The sequence below is a fragment of the Pteronotus mesoamericanus genome, unplaced genomic scaffold, assembly GCF_021234165.1.
Source record: "Pteronotus mesoamericanus isolate MK-2021 breed Mesoamerican mustached bat unplaced genomic scaffold, CSHL_Meso_final scaffold_85, whole genome shotgun sequence".
NCBI lineage: Eukaryota > Metazoa > Chordata > Mammalia > Chiroptera > Mormoopidae > Pteronotus > Pteronotus mesoamericanus.
This window is the reverse complement of record NW_026555329.1, coordinates 3,084,568-3,107,536: the sequence shown is the minus strand read 5'-3', so window position 1 is coordinate 3,107,536 and position 22,969 is coordinate 3,084,568. Positions and strand designations below refer to the sequence as shown.

At 42.2% G+C, this 22,969-nt stretch overlaps 1 protein-coding gene and 1 non-coding gene across 2 annotated transcripts in view; one reads left to right on the top strand and one right to left on the bottom strand.

The window, feature by feature from the left end:
- NFE2L3 (NFE2 like bZIP transcription factor 3) overlaps window positions 1-22,969 on the top strand; it is a 30,799-nt gene extending 7,830 nt beyond the window's left edge. The window contains exons 2-7 of the mRNA XM_054563924.1: window positions 13,657-13,827; window positions 18,533-18,616; window positions 19,166-19,249; window positions 20,247-20,330; window positions 20,922-21,005; window positions 21,716-22,969. Coding sequence (XP_054419899.1) covers window positions 13,657-13,827; window positions 18,533-18,616; window positions 19,166-19,249; window positions 20,247-20,330; window positions 20,922-21,005; window positions 21,716-22,969 — 1,761 coding nt within the window. The remainder of the gene's footprint in view (window positions 1-13,656; window positions 13,828-18,532; window positions 18,617-19,165; window positions 19,250-20,246; window positions 20,331-20,921; window positions 21,006-21,715) is intronic.
- On the bottom strand, window positions 8,964-9,134 carry LOC129063571 (small nucleolar RNA SNORA23). The gene has a single exon (XR_008528359.1). It is a non-coding gene; the product is annotated as a small nucleolar RNA SNORA23 (small nucleolar RNA).

Sequence of the window (22,969 nt, the reverse complement as noted above, 5' to 3'; positions counted from 1 at the left end):
GGCTATTGTCACAGAGAAGGAAAGAGAAAGGCCTTGGCCTCACCTTTGCTCACCCTCCAGCTTCCTGCTCCCTCCTCCCACGGTGTTCACCCCGCTGGAAGCCAGCCAGCTCAGGAGCCCAAGTTGGGAGGGGACAGCTTTTAGGGGACACCTATGGTTCTAGGAGGGGCAACAAATAGCATGGCAGTGCCTGAGATCTGGACCGGAAATACAAATGCCTGCAACCAAATCCTGGGTCTGTCACGCCCTAGCTCTGTGGCTTTAAGGCAAGTTGCTTCGCCTCCCGGCACCTCAGCTTCCTCCTGTGAACCAAGGCTGGGCGCCCAAATGAGATCATGCCTGTGGTGCCTGGCCCACAACGAGCACTCCGTAAATGTGCGCTATAATGATCAGAAACTGCTATTAAAAGCCACCCAGGCCAAACAGGACACAGTCTCTTTCTCTGGCTCCTTGTTCTCTCTGGACCCAATGGCTCCAGCCTGCCTCCTGCCTAGAGACGGGCCCCCTACTTCTGTGGCCTTCATCCCTGTCCCTCTGATGTCATTCTTCTCGGAGGCCCCACACTGCTCTTTGTCTTTGAAGGTTCATCCAACCCTAAAGGTCAAAGCAGCTCTCAGTCCTTCCTTCCCTAGATGAATAAATGAAAGGCCCGGCTAAACCAGCTGGGACTGTTCACAAAGAGTGTTTTTTCAAAGGTCAAACCCTCGATCCCACTATTGAGGTCCCAACACAGTATGAGAAGGACAGACTCAGAAATCATGCTGCCCGTTTTCAGAACTTCAGAGATTTTAGTAAGAAGAGCTTTGCTCCTTTCTTCCCCTGCCCACTGCCTTCATGGACTCAGAAAGCCTCGGTGCAAGGCTTACATGGGCAGCAAAGGTAAATCAACAGCCGGAGGACAGGTGTCATAAGTTCGCAGCCCAGCAGGAAGGATCCAAACAGTTGTAACTTTAGATAGAATAGGATAAGTGTCATGAGAGAAAGCCTAGCGGCCATGGGATTTTAGAGACAGGAGGAACCCAGTTTTAGCTGAGGAGCCCGCACTGAAAAGGTTCTGGACACATGCAGAGCATGAGATGGGTCTTCTCCCAGCAGAGCGAGCCCCGGCAGGGAGGGGCCAGCTCAGAATAAGTCACCGGATTTTGAGTTGTGCTCATACACCCCAGCTCACAGCTTTACGATGGCTTCCTATCGTAAGCATGACGACTTTTTTTTTTTAATCGAGTCCCAGCCTCACGAGTAAATATCACCTACATACAAATAAAAAGTAACTTAATGATGGGTTTAACTTACCCATTCTTTAAATTAAGAGCATGGACCATAAATCTCCAGTGTACTTGTAAAACACATATACTCTGTATCGGCTTCATGTTGTTCAGTTGAGAAAAACAGGAAAAGAGAGCGAACAAGTAATTACTGGCTCCTGGGGGCTGGCATTGCTTTCTCCTCACAGTCTGATTGAGTTGCCAGCAGTTAGTCATTAATGGCAGCTCTTCAGAATCCAAAAAGCAATAGAAAGGAATAGTAATTAATGGCTATATAGCATCTGAAAATGTATAAAGTGCTTTTTCTCAACTAATTTCTTAGAATGTGAGTTAGAAAAGATCTTCACAATTGAGGGCACTGAGGGTCAAAGTGGCCCAGGATCACACGGGAGTAGGACAGGTCTTTTTACACAGCAGCTTTTGAACTGTAGGCCTCCTAGCAAGAGTGCTTTTGTGGAAATGTTACAAAATTGAATCCCCCACCCCTCCCTGCCTTGAGATGCTGGTCTCTCCGCTCTCCCAGCTGTCACAAATCGGGTTCTCTGGCCGGGGACCCGGAGGCTGAGTTGAGTGTGCACAAGGCTTGTAAGGCAGTGAGTGCCCTTGGCGGCCCCCTGGAGGGGAAGACATGAAAGCAGGATTCACCAGGAGCAGAAGTCAAGCTGTGATGCAGGCTCAGGAAACCAGGAGTTTGAGGGCTAACGTGGCACATACCACAATTGTCCCACACTGGGCCAGGCCTTTACACCCTTCCCTGCCCAGTTGTGGGAGGGATGTGGGTGCCCTGGGAAGGGTGTGGCCTCAGCACAGCTGGATGTGCTCTGCCCACAGGTCGCCGGCAGCTGCCACAAGCCCCTCCTTGAGGGGGATCCAGGTTGTGCAGCTGCTGGCGCATCACGCCAACCCGGGGGAACTTCTCTCCCATCACACCTTGGAGCACGTGTATCTGTTAGTTTTGTCATAGGCTTTCAATAAATGATAGTTGAATGACTGAGTGGAGGACTGGCCAAGAAGATATATATTGAATACATAAGGCTGTGCAAGTTAAAGTATCTTTCTTCCCTAGGTCTAAGGAATTCAGCTAACACTTTTCATTGTTCTTGATTGTCTCCTCTTTCCCCGGTGGCCTCAGAGATGGGGTGACCATTTGGGACCGCGTTGGCGAATGACTGTTGTCCAGCTTAATTCTTTTTAAGATGTTATTTATTTACCTAGAGAGAGAGAGGAAGGGAGGGAAACATCAATGTGCAAGAGGCACATCGATTGCATGCATTGCCTCTCGCGTGCCCCCAGCCGGGGACCTGGGTCCCACCTTCTGTCTCCCCTGCTTCTCTCTGTGGGGCCAAAGAGATAAAGGACTACAGGCAGCAAAGCTCCAATTTTGACTGTGACCAGGACTTCGCTCCTGGGCTCCTTCAGCTCCTCCTCCATCTTTAAGAGTAGTCGGTCATTCTGTTTTGTTTAGAATCTGTCTCCCACTCCAGCCTGGAGCCCTGCCCTTACTGTCTTCACAGTCGCCACTAATGAGCTGCAGTTGTAGCCTTCTAATAAGCAAGATATTAAGAAACAAACCCAGAGTGGGCGGGGTGTGAGGAAATGGAGATGCCACCGATGATGATGTCCGTAGGAACAGCCTTCTTGGAAGGCTGTTTGGCAAACCCCTCCACAGAAGTTGAAATCATTGCCAGCATCATTTAAAAAAACAAAAATAAATAAACAAAAATCTCCTGGTGCCCGTAGATTTCAAGAATTCTTTTCAAACTTTCCAGTAAGGAATTGTTACACAAAGCTTCCCTATTCTTTTTTCAAAACCAGCTTGACAGTAATACCAAAAACCTTAAAAAAAAAACACACATCAAAGAAATCAGGAAGCATTATTAATGCATCTTCATGCAAAATGCAGCTGCAAAAAACCACTTTTTTTTTCATGTTTATGTTAGTTATCCATTGCATAACAAATTGTCCCAAAACTTAATAGCTAAATATAACCAACATTTACTGCCCCAGGGTATCTGTTAGTCAGGAATTCTGCCGCAGCTTAGCTGGGTGGTCTTCACTGAGGGTCTCATGAAGTTCTAGGCAAGATGTTGGTTGGGTTAGGGTTGTCAAGGCTTGATTGGATCTGTAGGATCCACTTCCAAAGTGGACCATTCATGTGGCTGCTGGCAGGAGGCCTCAGTTCTTTGCCAAGTAGACCTCTGTAGAGAGCTTCAAGGTTGTCCTTACACCGTGAGCACTGGCTTTCACCAGAACTAGGGATCGGAGGAGCATGGACGAGGCCACAGTGCTACATCAGTGATTCTCAACCCTTTTCCTCTCGTGGTACACATAAACTAATCACTAAAATTCTGCAGCACACACAGGAAAAAAATTTTTTTGCCAAGTCCGTCCAAAAAAAAAAAAATCCATATAGTAGGGTAATTTTGGTTCATATATACCAGATGGCTATTGTTGTGTTGGCTGTTGTCATTTTTTTACTTGACAATCTAAGGGAAAAGAGGTCAGTGCCCCTGACTAAATAGACAGGTGCCGCATGTTTTAAACATTCTTGTGGCACACCGGTTGAAAATTGCTGTGCTATACTCACTTCCACTTTATTTTATTAGATGCAATTTCACTAAGTCCCCAACTGAGTGGGAAAGGAACAAAGCTTTACCTCTTGAAGAAAAGAGTTTGAAATAATTTGTGGGTGTATTTTAAAACACTTAAATTCTACTTTTTTTAACAACACCATTCAAAAATAAGAGAAGAGAGATCTTCTACTACCCAAATCCTCAAATATCTTGCATCCACTTGAAATAAATGCTCTATTTTCTTTCTGTCAAAATCAGTCCTGCCACAGGTACTCTGGAGTTCCTCCTCTATTGTCTTCTGGTGCACCTTGCTTGGCAGTTACCCTTTCTCCTAAATCATTCCCTTACGAACATATTCTAGTGTCTCTCTTCTTCTTCTTCAAAAAAACACTACTCTGACCGATTTCCCCTCTTCGTCGCCAAAGTTCTTGAAAGATTTTACTGTACACTGTTTACAGTTTGTCACCTCCCCATTTACTTCTCACGCACTGTCATTTGGCGTTGACCCTAAACTGATTTTTCAAAGGATGCCAACAGCTTTCCTTTTGCCATATCCAAGGGATGGCAAAAGGAAACATCTTCACTTGTTTCTTCCCTTGTGCCACCTCCAAGCAACATTCAACACAATCAACCGCTCCATTCTTCCGAAACACTTGGATTCCTAGACACTGCTGCTCCCCCGCAACCTCCTCCTGCGGTCCCCACGCCCCTCACCGCACTTCCTGTTCTTTCTCCTCAGCCTCTTTGCTGGCTTCTCTGAATTAATGGCGCAGGGCCAGCGTTCAGGCCTTCTTTGTACTCTCGGGCTGAAATCTTATTACTAGTCCCTGTTTTTGTTTGTTTGTTTATGTTGATGTGTTCCCCATTTATACCTCCAGTTCAAGCCTTTGCTCCAAATTCCAGACCCTCATGTCTCCAGTGTAAGGGATATTTCTACTTGACTTTTCACAGTTCAAATTTAACATATCCACCAAGTTATTTAAGCCAGAAATCTCAGAGTCATTCTTAGTGCTTTCCTTTCCTTTCCCATCTCCCAGCAGTCCCGAGCTATTCTTTCTCCACAATATGTTGTGGATTCTTCCACTTCTCTATCAGTTACCAGTTTTTCCGGACTATCATCCACTCTCACTTCAATGATTGCAGTAGCCTACCTGGTCTCCCTCCTTGTACTCTTGCATTGCTGCAGAGACTAGATGGGAGGTGGTAAAGATGACAGGGTCCTGTCACAGGTGGGCACAGGTAACCAGGTTCTTGGTTTTCGTGGACAAAAAATTGAACCCAACACAGAGTTTATAGCAGAAAGCGAGAGAAAGCAGATTTATTAAGACACACAGAATATGGGAGCATGCGAACTCTTGAGTAGAGCGGAGCAGAGAAGAGCCTAACAGCAGCAGCCTCGAACTCAGGGACTATAGAGGGCTTTTATTCCTTAGGGTAGGTCTCCCATGATTTCCTTGATTGGCTACTGGGAAGACGGTCCCACCATGCTAATTTATTATAATGATATTATTATGAGGCAGGGGTCAGGTAACATCGTCTGCGCAGGTGCGGCCCTGATTCACTATTTCCAGATGCAGAAACTACCAGTCTTAGAACATGGGCCCTTTATCCGTGTCCTTTATCTTAGCCCTGGGGCACCTCTGGAGTTTCCTGCTTCCTGACTATCTCCTGCTTCAGTCCTACTACTGATCAATAAGAACAGGATTAACCCCAAGAAATGGCTAATAAGGCCACAAACAGTTCACAGAAAAGGAAATACAAAAAGCTTTTAAATTTGTGAAAGATGTTCAGCCTCATGTTAATAAGAGAAATGCAAGTTAAAACAACAATGAGATGACAGTTTTCATCTACAAATTGACACTTTTATCCATTGTTGGTAGGAATTTAAATTACCATAAATATCTTTGAAGGGCTATTGGGTAGAATCCACCAGATAAAAAGTGCACATACCTCTTGACCCAGCATAAATTCTAAGGATTCATGCTGCTTGCACATGTGTGCAAAGAAGTATTTATGAGCACATTTTACTACTGTTCGTTGTGAGAAAATGTTGGAAACAACTAAATACCCATCATAAGAAGCTTCATTGCACACGTTATGGTAGCAGGCAAATGAGGACAGGATGGATATTATCTGTGTCTTGAATACATTCCTCTCTTGTCACACAGCTGTTTGTTTAGATCTCAGCTACGGTATCACCTCCCCTCAGCGAGGCCTCCCTTGACTGACCGCTCTTTCTAAAGTAGGTCCCCTCTTTTTCTTTCACTTGCCATAAAACTTGCACTTACTTTGTTAGTTTGCCTGTATTTTTGGCTCCCCCTCCCTTTAGAATGTAAGCTCCAAAAGGGCAGTCTTGTGTGTATTTTTTCACTCTTATATCCCCAGCATTTAGTGCAGTACGTGGCACTTGCATTGATTGAACGAATGACTAAAAAAGTGATGACCTGTTGAATCTCAAATAAAAGTCCCCGTCACCCTTGCTGGTGAAGTATTGAAAGCATCCCTTTAAAAAATGTAAAGTACAGCATAGGGAATATAGTCAATAATACTGTAGTAACTGTGTATGGTGTCAGATGGATACTACACTTATCAAGTTGATTGCTTCATAAGTTACATAAATGTCAGATCACTGCTGTATACCTGAAGCTAATTTAATAGTGTACTGCAGCTGTAAATGAAAAAAATTGAAAGCATTATAACGGCACAAACTGAAAAAAGTATCCCATTAAATTCACAAGCAGGAAAGAAAGTCAGGTGTGATGATGTGATTTAAATATGTGTCTGGTCTTTATCCCTCTTGCAGGCCCAGAGCTCCCCAGGCCCTTGGAGTTTCCTAAATGTTAGGAGGAATGGGAGCATCTTTGGTTATAATAATTAGTCTTTTGTTCATAGTTTCTGAAATAGCTCCGGGACCAAAATGGAAAAGGAATGTCTTGTGATTTATATCAAGCCTCTTTTAACCACACCTGACTTACGTTAATCAGGTGACTTGGAAGGTGGCTTGGAAAGCCCCTAAGGACGGGAGCTCGATTTCGGGAACCAGCCAAGTGATTGGAAGTTTGGAACTTCAGCCCCAGACCTCTAGGAAAGTTAAGAGAGTAACTAGAGATTGAGATCAAGCACCAGGGCCAATGATTTTTCTTCTTGAGATTTTATTTATTTACTTACTTACTTTTAGAGAGAGGGAAAGGGAGGAAGAAAGAGAGGGAGCGAAACATTGATGTCGTGCAAGAGAAACATCCACCAGCTGCCTCTCCCAACCCAGGCCTGTGTCCTCACAGGGAATGGAGGAGGTGACCCTCGCCCTGGGTTCACAGGCTGGAGCTCCGTCCACGGAGCCACACCTGCCAGGGCCCCCCACAGGCCAATGATTTGATCAATCATTCCTGTGTGATGATAGGCATGGTTACCTATCCAAAAGGATGGGGTTCGGAGAGCTTCCGGGTTGGTGGAGGGGCTAGAAGACTGGCGAACCCAGAGAGGGCATGGAAGCTTCTTGCCCCTTCCCACATTCCGTGCTCTGTGCACCTGGTTGTTCCTGAGTTGTGTCCTTTTATAATAAAACTGTAATCTAGTAGGTAAAATGTTTTCCTTAGATCTGTGAGCTGCTCTAGCAAATTACTGGAATCCAAGGGGTGGGGGTTATGGGAACTTCTGATTTTTACTGCCAGTTGGTTGCAAACGCAGAGGACAGCCTAGACTTGGCATTTGGCATCTAAAGGGGAGCAGGGCAGTCTTGTGAGGCGGAGCCCTTAACCTGTGGGATCTGATGCTGTATCCAGGTAGATAATGTCAGAATTGAGCTAAATTAAAGACACTGTTGGGAAGGAAAATTTTTTCTTCTGTTCTAGGTTCTTCTGTATATGATAAATTCATATAAGATAGATTAACAGGAGGTAAACAAAAGTTTAATAATATGTATACCTTCTGTATACGTGGGTGAGACCCAGAAAAACGGAGATACAACTCCCTTGGAAATGGCCTAAGCCACCACCTTAAATACCATACTCAGCTGAAGATAAAAGAAGTTATTGGGGGAGGGAGGAGTCTATTTTGGGAGGATTCCAGGAAAACAACACTGAACAAGGGTAGGGCTATGCAGATTTAAGTCATTGCCCTCTCTTTATTAAAGAGTTTTGTGATTCCTAGTGCAGTGAGGGAGCTACCCTTACAAATGGAAATCTCACTTCTGCAGATGTCTCTTACAGAGGGTAACTTCTACTTGGTTTTCACAGCTTCTCTGAAGCATGCTGTTTCTTTCTTTTATTTTTGAGAGAGAGAGAGAGAGAGAGACATCAACTTGTTGTTATGCTTATTTATGCATTCATTGGTTGATTGTTGTATGTACCCTGACCAAGAATTGAATGAACTCATAACCTTGGCATATTGGGACCACACTAACCAACAGAGCGACCTGGCCAGAGCTTAAGCCTGCTGTTTCTTTTTCCTTCTTTCTAAAAAAAATGTTCTTTTATTGATTCCATACAGACGGGAAGAGAGGCAGAAAGAGAGGGGGAAAACATCGATGTGAGGTAGAAACATGGATTGGTTGCTTCTTGCACACACCCCTACTGGGGAGTGAACCCACAACCTGGGCATGTGCCCTGCCTGAGAATCGAATCAGCGACCTTTTACTTTGCAGGGTGGTGCCCAACCAACTGAGCTACACCAGTCAGTGCTAGCCTGCTGTTCCTTAAAAATAACCAGACTAAAATAATCCTACACCAAAGAGACATATTTTGAGGTGGCAAATTCTGCTCCCCTAGGACACTCTGCTGGTATCATAGAATTGCTTGGTGTGTGGAGACCCACACATTTGCTGCCAGAAGTGGGGTAGTGTTGTAGTAGAGTTTTAAGACTACAGATAAGTATTTTCCTTTATACCATTCTATCATTTATACCATTATTATTGAGCCTTATTCTAGAAGCATAACCAAAGCAATTAGACAAGAAAATTAAATATGAAATTTAAATGATGAAAAGGAAGAGGTGAAAATAATTATTCAAGCAGTTGATATGCTATTCACTTTGAGGGGGAAATACAAATTAACAGAAGAATAATTTTGGAAGAACCCTTTGCTGTTGACTGTGGCTGAAGTGATTTTGCTGTATAGGAATTTTTTTTTCCTGTGTGGGAATTTAGAAGCTGGTCAATAGTAAATTATGTGCAGTGAGACAGCATTAGACCAGTACTATGATCCCAACTTATTCTTTGGCTGCATGGTGTTTGTGTGGTTAAGATCTGAATGCAAAACGCAGTGTTAGACACAGATGAATATTATGCACACATTAGCTGTGTAGGAATTTTTAGGATAACTTTTTTTTTTTTTTAAAGATTTTATTTACTTTTAGAGAGAGGGAAACATCAATGTGTGGTTGCCTCTTGTGCATCCCCTCCTGGGGACCTGGCCTGCAACCCAGGCATGTGCCCTGACTGGGAATCGAACAAGCGACCCTTTGGTTTGCAGGCCGGCACTCAATCCACTGAGTCACACCAGCCAGGGCTTTTTTTTTTTTTTTTTTTAACTTGCAAGACTAGTTTATGTCCTTTACTCAAATGTACTATTGTTAACATTTTGCCACATTTGATTTATCTAGTTTTCTAATTATATTTATCTCTGTATACACATACAGTATATAGTCCTTTTCGTTCTGAAATATTTAGGAGTGAACTGAAGCCATTGTGCCCCTTGGTACCTGAATACCTAAGTGTGTATTGTCTGAAAACAATGATTTCTCCATACCTGTGGTAGGCAGTTAGACATAAGCATAGGTCTTGTACCGGAGGGTCACCAGGGGGGAAAGCCGCAGGTGCCTGGCAACAGGCAAAACTGGGAAAACAAGGACCTTGTCCTCAGGAAAACATGTTCTCTGCTATGCATAACTCTGGTCGTGTGGGTTAGACTCCTGTAAAGGGGGAAGCCAGAGCATTAGCCCTTAAGCATTAAGCCCCCAGGATAATGAGGTTCTGACCCACATCTAGGCCTCAGTTGTGCTTCAGCTCCAGGCCCAGAAAAGCAGCACAACCAGACAGGTGATACTGTGGCTGACATCAGGACCAGCTGCATTGACTAATGACCCCCTGCCCTGGTGCAATCATTGGACACCTCAACCCTCAAAGGACACACCTGGAAAGCTGATGAATATTCTATTGGGATCCTCCCCTGAGACCTCCAGATAAATACCCTCAAGATGGAGGACTCAGAGGCCCCTCCCTCCCTGAAGCACTCCTGGCCTTTTCCCTCCCATCCTTAGTCTTCCCCTTCCCCACCCGCCATGGGCAAGCTACCTTTACCCTTTTCTCTCCTAAGCTTCAAGGGCTCTTTCTTTTGCCTCTTGTTTCCTGAGCCCATTCCTTCTACAGCTCACTTCTACATCTGTGACTTTCGAAATAAACTTTCTCTTATAGATTGAGACTTGGCTCTGAATTCTTTCTTAGCCAGAACTGAAATACTCCGGTTGCTGAACTGAAGTCTGGCCTGATTTCACTCGACCAGCACCTGCTGCCATTTCTTGCTACCAACATAACCAATATCAAAATTAGGATATTTACCATGAATCTAGAGAAGACGAATCTGTCATGTTCCAATTTTATCTACCATCCCAGTAATGTCTTATATAACTACTTTTTCTCCTGGGTCAGCATCTAACCCAAGACTGCCCATTGAAGTTAGCTGTCAAGTCTCAGTCACATTTAATCTAGAAAGAATTTTCTCAGTCTTGAGATTTCTTGGCCTTTAGATTTTGGAAGAGTATCGATCAGTTACTTTGTAAAATGGACCCAATTTTTATTTGTCCGATGTTTCCTCATGATTATATTGAGATTATAAATATAGGGAAGGAATACTACAGAGGCAGTAATGTATCATACCATAGCAGGAGGCACATGATGTTGGTTTATCTCCATATTGTGCTGATAGATTTGACCAGTTGGTTTAGATGGTACTTGCCAGGTTTCTCATGTAGTGTTATTTTTCTCTTTGTAATTAAAAAATAACCTGTGGAGTGATGCTTCCAGACTAAATATCTTGTTTCTCATCAAGTTTTTACTCTGTAGTTTTAGCGTCCATTGATGATTTTCTAACTCCATCATTCTTCTATATTTATAAGTTGCATTCTACTGTAAGATTTCCTTTTTTTCCTTTGCTTGTGTACATTCAAATGGAGTCATTGAGTCTCTTTAACACATTTAATGAGTAATGACCCCTTAGTATATGATAGGCTTTTTAACCTAATTGATTCTTGCAATGTGAGGGTGGTCATATAGAGAAATGCACTTCTTTTCTTCCTAAGTTTTACATATGTAAACTTAAAAGCATGTTAAAAGTATGTTAAGCCATCTTACATACCTTCTTTACCAATCTCTAAAAAATTTTCCCACAAAAAGATCTTCCCAGACTAAAGTTTACTTGATTTGTTTCCTTATGGGCTTGATCTAGTCCTTGCTTACCTGTAATTGTTAATATAACATTATAGATTACATAGTCTTGTGTTTGCAAGTTCATGTGTGGATCCACATGTGTTGTATTAACTCAAATTTACAAATTAACTGAGGGTACCTTGGCTAATGGTTCTAAAATAGATCATGTCATTAAGGGATTAGAAGTCCTGTGCCTACCAACAGCAAATTTTGTAAACAAAGTCAGCTGCCTCAGGAATCCAGAAGTTTGGATTTGATTATCTTCAGGCCTAACAAAAGAAACTTTGCCTTGGCAAAGACAAAGAGTGAGGACTGTTTTCTTCCTTCCTCAAATTTAGACAGGAGTCAGCATTGTAATTTTAGGAAAAAGCAAGACCGTAGTGCCTCACCCACTAGAAGTCAGAACCCTCTTAGGATGTTGTCTCTAGTTTATCTATTCAGCAAATACCTATTAAGGGTCTACTGTGTGTCATACAGCAGGAATCAGCCGGAGTCCCTGCCCGCAAGGCTAGCCTTCTAGTGGGACAGATAGACCTCAAAGAAATAAGTGTGGTAATATAGCAGCTGGTGCTAAATGCTGTGGGGAAAAATAAAGAAAGATAAGGGAGATAGATACTGATAGGAACAGGGGTTTGGGGAGGGGTTGCTTTAAAAGAAAAGTGAGATGGTAATATTTGAATGGGGACCTACAGGAAGCCACAGGGGTGAGGGCAGGGGAGGGGGAGAGAAGCCGTCAGAGGGAGAGGGCTTAACCTGTGGGAGAAAGCTTCGCGGGCCTGAGGCTGAGCTTTGGGCCAGTATCTCGTTCAGAGATAGTAAAGGTCAAAGATCAACAAAGGAGTAGTTGGTGACTCAGGAGATTGAAGAGAGAAGGTATTTGGATGCCAGGTGAACTACCTCCAGCTTCCAGGAGGAGAGGGTAACTATGTGAATGTTGCTGCGGGGTCAAGTAAGGTGAGGGTGAAGGGCTGGCCAACGAGGGGAGGCCCTGATGAGCTTTTCTGTGGACCCACGGTGCGGCCTTAATCCTCGCTGGAACAGATTCTGCAGAGAATGCATTCACTCCAGATGTCTGGAGGGTTTTCTAAGAAATGGGACAAACTCTGAAGAGTAATGTAAGATCCAGGGAGAGGATTGTAAAGATGGGTGGTGGTAGTGTATGTTAATAGGCTGATGAGACGGGGAAACAATCGTTGGTGCAGAAAGGAGGGTAAAGGAGGCGTTTGTGAGCAAGGGAGCTCCTTGTCCTCAGGTGCGTACAGGGACCGGTGGAGACCGACATCCTTAGCGTCAAGAGGAAGGCTGAGTCTCTGTCACAGAGTACAGTAAACAGGGAGACGAGGAAAGAGCAAATGGGCCAGCAGCACATCAGCTTCCTTTTTCTGCTCTGCTTTGATTTTTCCCATTGCTCTGGCATCTGTAGGTTTTCATTTCTTTGACCTTCACGTGTTTGTTTGGTAAGATTAACATTTCTGTGCTTCCGAGTGGGTGGTGGTGGTGGTGGTGGTGGTGCTGTCCTAATGTAGAGTTAGTCCAGTATGTTATGTCTTTGGAAGAAAGAAATGAAAAACAGGTCCTTTGAAAGATTTTCAGAAGCCTTGGTTAAGTCAAAGGGGGAAAAAAATTATAGAGATTTTACTATCACAATGGAAAGTATTGGGATTCACAGTATATGTGAAATAGTAACTATTTGAATGTTTAGATAGATTCTCTAGCCTTTCAATTATTTAAGGCTCCTCAATTAAAGTGAATTAAAAGGTGGAAGGACTCACCTAGGTAAATAAGCATAGTTGAAAATACCTGTGGAGATGTTAGTTTAAGCTTTATTGTTTACTTTCTTGAACTAAAAAACATATTTACCCTTTTCCTGTGTATAAAAGAAATACGTTTGTGCAAAATATTCCAACAGTACATTAATGTATAAAGTGAAGTCAACTCTTTTTAAGCACCCTGCCCCGAACTGATTCCAGCTTCAGACAGCCACAGTGAATACTTTGTAATACTTTCCAGATTTTTCTGTGTGTATTTGATTAGTGTTTGCTTCAAAATTGGCTGTTTGATCTATTTTTAACAGAAAACTAAATAAAAACTGCAGGCAACATTGCTTTCCAAATCTAATCAAATTTACAAAAGTTCAGGGGCTTTAGAATTGCATATAATTAAAGTCTACAGATTAGAACAGCCTGTCTCACAGTGAGTTCTTAAAAAAGACAAGACTCAAAACTGAGCTTTGTTTCAGAATTAAACATTTCTTTGATCATGAAATGTCAGTCTCAGCTTTTGCCTTGTGTGTGTTCATGGTCCCTGAGCAGTAAGTACAATGCAGCTTTAAAGATTGTTTACTTACTTGATGAAATAATGGATTTCTACTTAGCACATTTTTGGGGTGCTTTTATAGGAGAATGAGGTATTAAGAGCTGTGGGTCACAGTTCCCAGCAGGAGGAAAATGAGCAAAGAGTGTCTTCAGCCCAGAAGGAAAAATCACTACATCAGAAGAATGAAGATGAAAATAAAAGAGCAGAGAAACCCGAGTGGGAGGCAGAAAAGACCACTGAACCTAGAAATGAGGTAAGCATGTCAGAATCTCCCAGCCTTACCATTTTGGCTTTAAGGGTAGATTTTGTAAGGCTTTGTCAATGTGTGTTGAAAGAATTTTGTATGTAAGTATGACCTACTGTAAGTAAATCAGTTATATGAAAAGGACACGTTTTTGTTTTTATTTGATTTAAAAAGGAATCAGCCCATAGGATTAGGTGTCTCCGGTTAAACTTGAGATAGTTTGTGTCTGTGTACACACCTATACCCCTCCTGGAACTTGCTAGCAGGTTGTGTTAGTTGTATTTGCCATGGCAGGCGATAAAGACAGGGCTGGCATCCTGTATCCAGGAGTCCTTATCCAGCCACCTGCAGGCAAATCACCCTCAGTACCAGATGGGCCATGTTCCATGGGCACCCAGGAGCCCATTTATAGCTCTGGCTTAGACTAAGGCCAGTGCCAGTAGGGACAGACTCCTGGGCTCTTGTGTCTATGAATAACCACACTTGGGCAGTGAGAAGTGGTAGAGAAGGATGAGCTCCAAGAGCCAGGCTGGTGGGATGATTCCCCTGCGGCCTGTGCTTCCCCCTTCTTCACTTTGGCCGCACTCCGATTTCTTCTCAGCCCTGCTGAGGCCGCAGCCCACAAGCCTGGCAAATGCTCCGGAGATGGGCACAGAGGTTCCACAGACTTTAAACCACTTACCCGTTCACCCTAAAGGGGTACCCGTGAGGGTCTTGTCCTAATGGTTTTCTCAGCCATGATTGCCCCAGGTAGGGCTTGGGGCTGCGCCTTGAACACCCTTGGAGGATGGAGGGTCCTGTGCTGTGGCCCTCTCCAGTCAGTCTATCACTGTCTCCTTGACCGTGTGACATTACACCAAACATCACAGCATTGATGGGGTGAAATCAGAAAACAGATTTGCTCTCTTTGCCTACTCACCATTCTTACCCCTGCAGCCTGTTCCCTCTGGTTCTAGGAGAGCGAATCCTTCCCTGTGCCTGGAGTGGAATCCAAGGCAGCCCTCGTGACTTCTAGACCATCCAAAATAAAAACAAAACAAAACCCCAACCCCCCCGCCCCCCAAAAAACATTTGGGAGGAGGCATTTCAGCCCACTTTCCTGAGAGCCTCACAGTCATCTTTTTGGAAGGAGATGTTTTTGTCAGTCTTACCACTTCATTGTTTTGTAGATTTATGCTGTTGGTGCAGTTTTCTCCTGAGCATGCCTTAGCCTTTACTCCCTCACTGGGCTTCCCAGAAAAGTGCGAACTGTTTTCTCAGATTTACCTGAACTCACCTACAGCTAGATACGTGGTAGGCACTCATTAAATGCCAGTAATGAAGGGATAGACGAAGTGGGGAGCTTCCTTAGAGAATCTAAAATACAATCTGAATTAGGACAAATATCAATTTGGACAAAACTTTCCAGAAATACATTAATCAGCCCAAGCAAGGCTCTGTGTCCCAGCCCTTGAATCCACGGTCAGGTCCTCATCTTGCACCTCCACGTTCCTGGTATGTGTCTCGTTAACATCAGCTGACTCTTCTGATGTGGCGCTCTTACAGTTTGTTGCAATAGTACTTATTTCCATTCTTTCAGGTGATAACCTTGGGGATAGCTAGGGCAAATGATGTAATTTGCTACTTAACAGTGACTTGTCCCTAGCCCCACTGCAGGCCCATACTTAGACTGCTGGCTATTAATGAAGACTAAATACACTGTGTGTAGACTAACTGGTCTGAAGAGAATTTCTTCTCACTAAAGACAAGTTGAGTTTATATTGATGTTTCACTTTTAAAAGATATGTTTTACGAAGTTAAATGTATGTGCATCGTATTCTTTGAATACTCCTAGTTATCTCTGTTCAAAATGAAGTGAGTTCTTGACCCAAAATAGAACTGTGTATGTTATGGTAAGATTTACAAGAGTCTGACTTAAGGAAAAAGGAGAAGACTGACCCCTTCCTGGCAAACGAAATCAAACTGAAAGTATGGGATATGTCTTTTGGATTAATTGTACGAATAGGTGGGTTGTCCATTTTTGTGCAAGATCTAGACCCAGCTGAACAGAAAGAATTAAGCAATTAGATTTTGAAATGGTTTTACCAGGTTCTATAAAAACAAATGTCTCACAAATTGTTCTGTGTAATTTCTTAAGTGTGGTAGAGAGAACTCTGTTGTTTAATGACTTCAAATAGAATGATGTCCACTGTTAGGCTTTCTAAAGGAAGGCACGTGCCGATGAGATTCTGAGGAGAAGTGAATGAGAAGACTTTTTGTTTTTAAACAGGTGAGGGCAGGTTTAAGGGAAATACTAAGGAACAGGGAGGCTCCCAGAGGCTAGCAACAACGTGAAGCCATTACCCCTATCAGGACAGAAGGGAACCTGGGGAGATAGAGAGCTCAATGAGAGCTGGAATTGATCCGCAGGAGCTGTTGTCTCTAAGGCATTCTGTTGCTCTCCCATCTCTTGCCTCTGTCTCCTGTGGACCCATTCAGAGGGCTAGATCAATGTGGCTTAGCCCCCTAGCCCACCATCTCCTGGGGCACTGAAGAGGAACAGGGAAAAGATTTAATGAAACATGTCTGACTTAGCCTGAAGGGATCAGTCCATACTGATTCTATTTAAGCAGGATGATCCTCATACCCTTACTTATGTATTCTAAATATTAAGGCCTTCTTTTCTTCAAATGTTACCCACCATTATGGACTGTTTTTACAAGATTGTGCTGGTGTTATCCATTCTCATACACTTATAACTATCAGCAAATTTGGGTCAGTGGTTGGCCGGGACTAATCAAGTTTGGGGTCATTAATAGAAGTAATAGATCACTTCTGACATCTCTTCAGAAACAGGAATCATTTCAAATAACAATTCAATTGGCAAAGAAGTCTGCTATCCACTAAGAATGCATAACTTGCCAGTTAAGAGCAAGAAATCTTATCCACCAACTTAGCTTAAATAGTCCTACAGCCTGTATAGAAAAGGACACATAATGCCTTGTATTACAATGAAATACCTTGAAAACATGGCTTCATAGAACCAAAGTGTTGGTGGAAAAGGACACCCAGTATTTATATACATATACGCTTCAGTCCTACTGGTCTGAATCTTCAAAAAAGGAAACCTTAAAGTAAAAAGTTAGGGAGTGACACACAGCACAAGTTGGGAATGTGAATTTACTAACCTGTAATGATAATCCCCACGACACATCAAAAACAGTAATCCTGAATTAAATATAATGGGGGTAATATTTTTAGTGCATAATTCAACTGAAAAGCAAGAAAGGGAAAGTTTACAGATACAAAAAACAAAGAAGGGACTCAAATCCACAATGCAAAACAGTCAGGCACCAAACTGAAGAATCTTGAGTAATTGGACCCAGGAGGCCATGATAGAGATGGGCTGAGAGCATGGGAAATGAGATCTCAAGCCCACATGTGGGCCACCTGAGCTCCCTGTTTGGGGGTCTCTGGTTGAGGAAATGGGGACTAGGATAATTCTTGCAGCTGGGTAGAAGACAGAGCGAGGATGCTCTCTGTCTACCCTTTAGAAAACAGGACCCCAAAGCCAGATAGAGAGTCTGGTCCGTCCTACCATTACCATCAGGAATCCTGAGCCAAGAAGGCAAAGTTGAGAAAGCGATATAAAAACTGTTCTTTGCAGGCTAGGCTGGTATGGTTCAGTGGATTGAGTGCCAGCCTGCGAACCAGAAGGTTGCAGGTTTGATGCCCGGTCAGGGTGCGAACCTGGGTTGTGGGCCAGGTCCCCAGCTTGGGGTGTGTGAGAGGCAATGAATCAATGCTTCTCCCACTCTCTCCCTTCCCCTCCCTTCCCTTCTCTAAAAAATAAATACAGTCTTAACAAAAAGAAATACTGACCCCTGCAGAGAAAAAACACAAAACTGCCTTGTAATTAGTGGTGACCCTTGATATGTAGGATTCCTACAGAAATAGCTGTCAACAAAGATGAGCTCTCTACTAGTCCCAGGAGAGATTACAAAGCATGAAGGAGAAGCAATTTCTAAGTTTATGGCAAAGTATTTCCAAAACTAAAATGTTATGACTCAGATGAAAGGAATGCAGAGTCCCAAGCAGACCAAATACAAAGTTCCAAGTGTATCGATGTGAAATGGCAGGACAACAAAGAATGAGAAAAACATCTTTAAAATTACTGGAGGAAAAGAAAGATTGCCTATAAAATGACAGATTTCAAACAAATCAATAGTAATAAGTGCCTTAGGACAAAGTACTGAGGGAAAATATGAAACCTGATAATCTTGCCAAATAAATTACCACTTAAACATGAAAGCAAAATGATTCCAGGTTATGAAAACTAAGAGTTTACTACTTGAGCAACCTCTCTAAAGAGAGCTATTAAAGGAGGAATTTCAGCAAGAAAGGAGTTTTTGGGTACATCTAAATACATATTTGACTGTGAAGTTAGATAATTTTGCAGCAAATTTGGAGGGTTGGCTGTGGAGGGGCAAAATAAGATGAAACTAAAAATTCTAGGTAAAAATTATCTGAAGATATGGCAGGAATAGGGGAGGAGTTTCAAGCTGAAGGCTCTTATTTAAGGAAGGATGTGAGAATATTGAGTACCTAAAAGAAGGGTGTAAAAACCCCCCAAGATAGGGATAAAAATACAGCATGAAGATAAAACCTAAAGTTCCAGGCAACCACTACAGCCCTTTAATTTAATGAATAGTGCACCTTTTGTGTTTTCCTACAGAGACATCTAAATGGGAATGACACATCTTTCTCTCTGGAAGACTTACTTTGCTTGCTTTCATCACAGCCTGAAAATTCTCTGGAGGTAACTGGAACCTTGGCTTTTATACCTGGAGGACATAGTTTGAATACTTATGTAATAATAAATATCCAGTGCATTATTATTTAAGCACACAGACTTAGGATTACTTTTAATAGAAACACTTCAACTTTAGAGAATTAGTCATTATTCCTCTAATAATTGCAAAGGTCTAACCAAATTTACATAATTCATACTGAATCAAAATGGCACTAAACACGTGACAAATGGAGGTAGCTTTGTTTTTCTGGTAGCATTTGTGTCTTCGTTATGCTTTATTGGTCTGATTTACTTTAAAAAGAAGCAAACCCTGCCCTCAACCAACACTGTACTTCACTATAGCTGTTATTGTCTGTAATCTTCCACAATATGGGTTTAGACTGCCAACAACAAGGATGAGAGTTGCATCTTACAAAGTAGTAAAATAAGCAAGATAAGAGTAACATTAGAATGATCCAGTAACATGGAGCTCCAGTGGCGCAGTCGGTTAGCACATGGTACTTACACACTGTCTTTTAATTTAATGAATGATGCACCTTTTGTGTTTTTCTACAGAGACATCTATATGGCAGCCACACATCTTTCTCTCTGGAAGACTTACTTCACTGGCTTTCATCACAGCCTGAAAGTTCACTAGAGGTAACTGGAACCTTGGCTTATATCCTTGCAGGAAAATACCTGCATTCACCTCTGTGAATAAATAGAACTTTTATACCTGGAGGACATAGTTGTTTAAGTACTTACGTAATAATAAATATCCAGCGCATCATTCTTGAAGCAGACAGGCTTAGGATTACTTTTTAGAGAGGGGAAGGGAGGAAGAGAGGGAGAGAAACATCAATCAGTTGCCTCTTACACACCCCCAACTGGGGACCTGGCCTGACTGAGGCATGCACCCTGACCTGGAATCAAACCGATGACCTTTTGGTTCACAGCACAGGCTGTCTGGCAATCACTGAGCCATACCAGCCAGGGCAACTTAGGAGTGCTTTTAGTAGAAACACTTCAACTTTAGATAATAGGCCAAATATGTGTATTATTCCTCCAAGTAATCATCATTCAAATTTATGTAATTCATACTGAATCAAAATGGCAGTAAACATATCACAAACTGAGGAGGCTTTGTTTTTCTGGTAGCGCTTGTGTCTTCATTATACTTTATTGGTCTGATTTACTTTAAAAAGAAGCAAACCGTACGCTCAACCAGCATACACTTCACTATAGCTGTTAATTGTCCATGATCTTCCACAATGTGGATTTAGATTGCCAACAGCAAGGGTGAGTTGCATCTTATAATGTAGTAAAAATAAGCCCCAACTGGTGTGGCTTACTGGATTAATCGCCAGCCTGGGAACCAAAGAATCACCAGTTTGATTCCCAGTCTGGGCATATCTACTTTGTGGGCCAGGTCCCCAGGAGAGGGCATGCGAGAGGCAACCACACATTTGATGTTTCTCTTCCTTCCTCCCTACCTTCTTCTCTAAAAATAAAGTCTTTTTAAAAAACACATAGTAAAATAAGATTGTAACAACATTGGAATGGCCTAGTAACAAGGAGCTCCAGTGGCAGTCAGTTAGCACATGGTACTTCCACACTGTCTTTTAATGAATGGTACACCTTTTGTGTTTTCCTACAGAGACATCTAAATGGGAATGACACATCTTTCTCTCTGGAAGACTTACTTCACTTGCTTTCATCACAGCCTGAAAATTCTCTGGAGGTAACTGGAACCTTGGCTTTTATCCTTGCAGGAAAATACCTGCATTCACCTCTGTGCATAAATATAACTTTTATATCTGGAGAACATAGTTGTTTACTTACATAATAATAAATATCCAACACATTACTCTTGAAGCACACAGACTTAGGACTACTTTTAATAGAAACACTTCAACTTTAGAGAATTAGTCATTATTCCTCTAAGTAATAATTGCAAAGGTCTAACCAAATTTATATAATTCACACTGAATCAAAATGGCAGTAAACACGTGACAAACGGAGGCAGCTTTTTTTCTGGTAGCATTTGTGTCTTCATTATGCTTTATTGGTCTGATTTACTTTAAAAAGAGGCAAACCCTACCCTCAACCAACACTGTACTTCACTATAGCTGTTATTGTCTGCGATCTTCCACAATATGGGTTTAGACTGCCAACAGCAAGGATGAGAGTTGCATCTTACAAAGTAGTAAAATAAGCAAGAGTAACATTAGAATGACCCAGTAACACGGCACTCCAGTGGCGCAGTCGGTTAGCACATGGTACTTACACACTGTCTTTTAATGAATGATGCACCTTTTGTGTTTTTCTACAGAGACATCTATATGGCACCAACACATCCTTCTCTCTGGAAGACTTACTCCAGTTACTTTCATCACAGCCTGAAAGTTCGCTAGAGGTAACTGGAACCTTGGCTTTTATCCTAGCAGGAAAATACCTGCATTCACCTCTGTGCATAAATATAACTTTTATACCTGAAGGGTGTAGTTGTTTAAATACAGTAAATATCCAGCGCATTATTCTTGAAGCACAGACTTAGGATTACTTTTAATGGAAATACTTTAACTTTGGAGAGTTAGCCAAGTATGTATACTGTTCCTCCAAGTAATAATCACAAAGGTCTAACCAAATTTATGTAATTCGTATTGGATCAAAATGGAAGTAAACGTGATACACTGAGACATAGCTTTATTTTTTCTGGTAGCTTTTGTGTCATTACACTTTATTGGTCTGATTTACTTCCAAAAAAAAAAAAAAAAAAAAAAAGACCCCCTTCTCTTCAACCCTGACTACTACACTATAGCTGTTCACTATCCATGCTGCTCCACTCTGGGTTTAGACTGCCAACAGCTAGGATGAGAGTTGCATATAACTTGAGAATGATTTAATAATAAGGCTAGTTTTTTACTAACTTTTCTAAATTGCCATGATTGGGCTCATACCATGTATTGTTGCCTATATTATTTAACTGGGGAAAGCTATTCATAGCCAACAGCACATCCTATTTGTATAGAGAACTGACAAACGTGAGGAAAGAAGATGCTGTATTAGATAATAGAACTTCTGAAATTGAATTATGTGCATTAAAATGCTTTTTTCCATTTTCAGGACATCTCACTGGGCGATATACCTCCTCTTCCAGGGAGTATTAATGATGGCATGAATTCTTCAGCACATTATAATGTAAATTTTAGCCAGGCTATAAGTCATGACGTAAATCTCCATGAGGCCATGTTGCTGTGTCCTGACAATACATTTAGAAGAGATCTGGTAGAAAGGACTTCACAGCCTCAAGAGCCATTTCTGCAGTTAAATTCTCATACTGCCAATCCTGAACAGACCCTTCCTAGAACCAATCTGACAGGATTTCTTCCACCTGTGGACCATCAGATAAGAAATCTGACAAGCCAAGACTTTCTAAATGACCTTGATATGAACATGTTTGATGAGATAAATTCAGTGTCTTTGGCTGCAGGTGGTTTTGATCCACTGGAAGTTTCTCACCTTTTTAAGGAACCAGATTCTGATTCTGGGCTTTCCTTAAATTCAAGCCACAATAGTTCCTCTGTCACCAAGTCTAATTCTACCTGTGAAGGTGCTATAGGTTCTAGTAGTGACCTTGAATCTCTTTCCCACTGTGATTTAGAAGGTGCTGTAGGTGGCTACTACCCAGAGCCCAGTAAGACTTGTCCCATGGATTTAAGAGGTGATTCTGGTTTTGATCAGGACCTTGCGTTTCAACACATACTCCATAACCACACTTATCACTTACAACCAAGTGTACCCGAATCCACTTCTGAATCTTTTTCATGGCCAGAGAAGTCACACAAAATGAGTAGGTACCTGAATGACACAGACACACACTTAAGCCGCGATGAACGCCGTGCTAAAGCTCTGCACATCCCTTTTTCTATAGATGAAATTGTCCACATGCCTGTTGATTCTTTCAACAGCATGCTAAGCAGTCACTACCTGACAGATTTACAAGTATCACTCATCCGTGACATTAGACGAAGAGGAAAAAATAAAGTTGCTGCTCAGAACTGTCGTAAGCGCAAGCTGGACATAATTTTGAATCTAGAAGATGATGTATGTAACTTAAAAGCAAAGAAGGAAACCCTCAAGAGAGAGCGAGCCCAGTGCAACAAAGCTATTAACATAATGAAACAGAAACTGCATGACCTTTATCATGATATTTTTAGTAGGTTAAGAGATGAAGAAGGTAGGCCAGTCAATCCAAATGAATATGCTCTTCAGTGCAGCCATGACGGAAGTGTTTGGATTATACCCAAGGAACTGGTGACCTCAAGCCACAAAAAGGAAACTCAGAAGGGAAAGAGAAAAAGTGAAAGAAGAAATTAA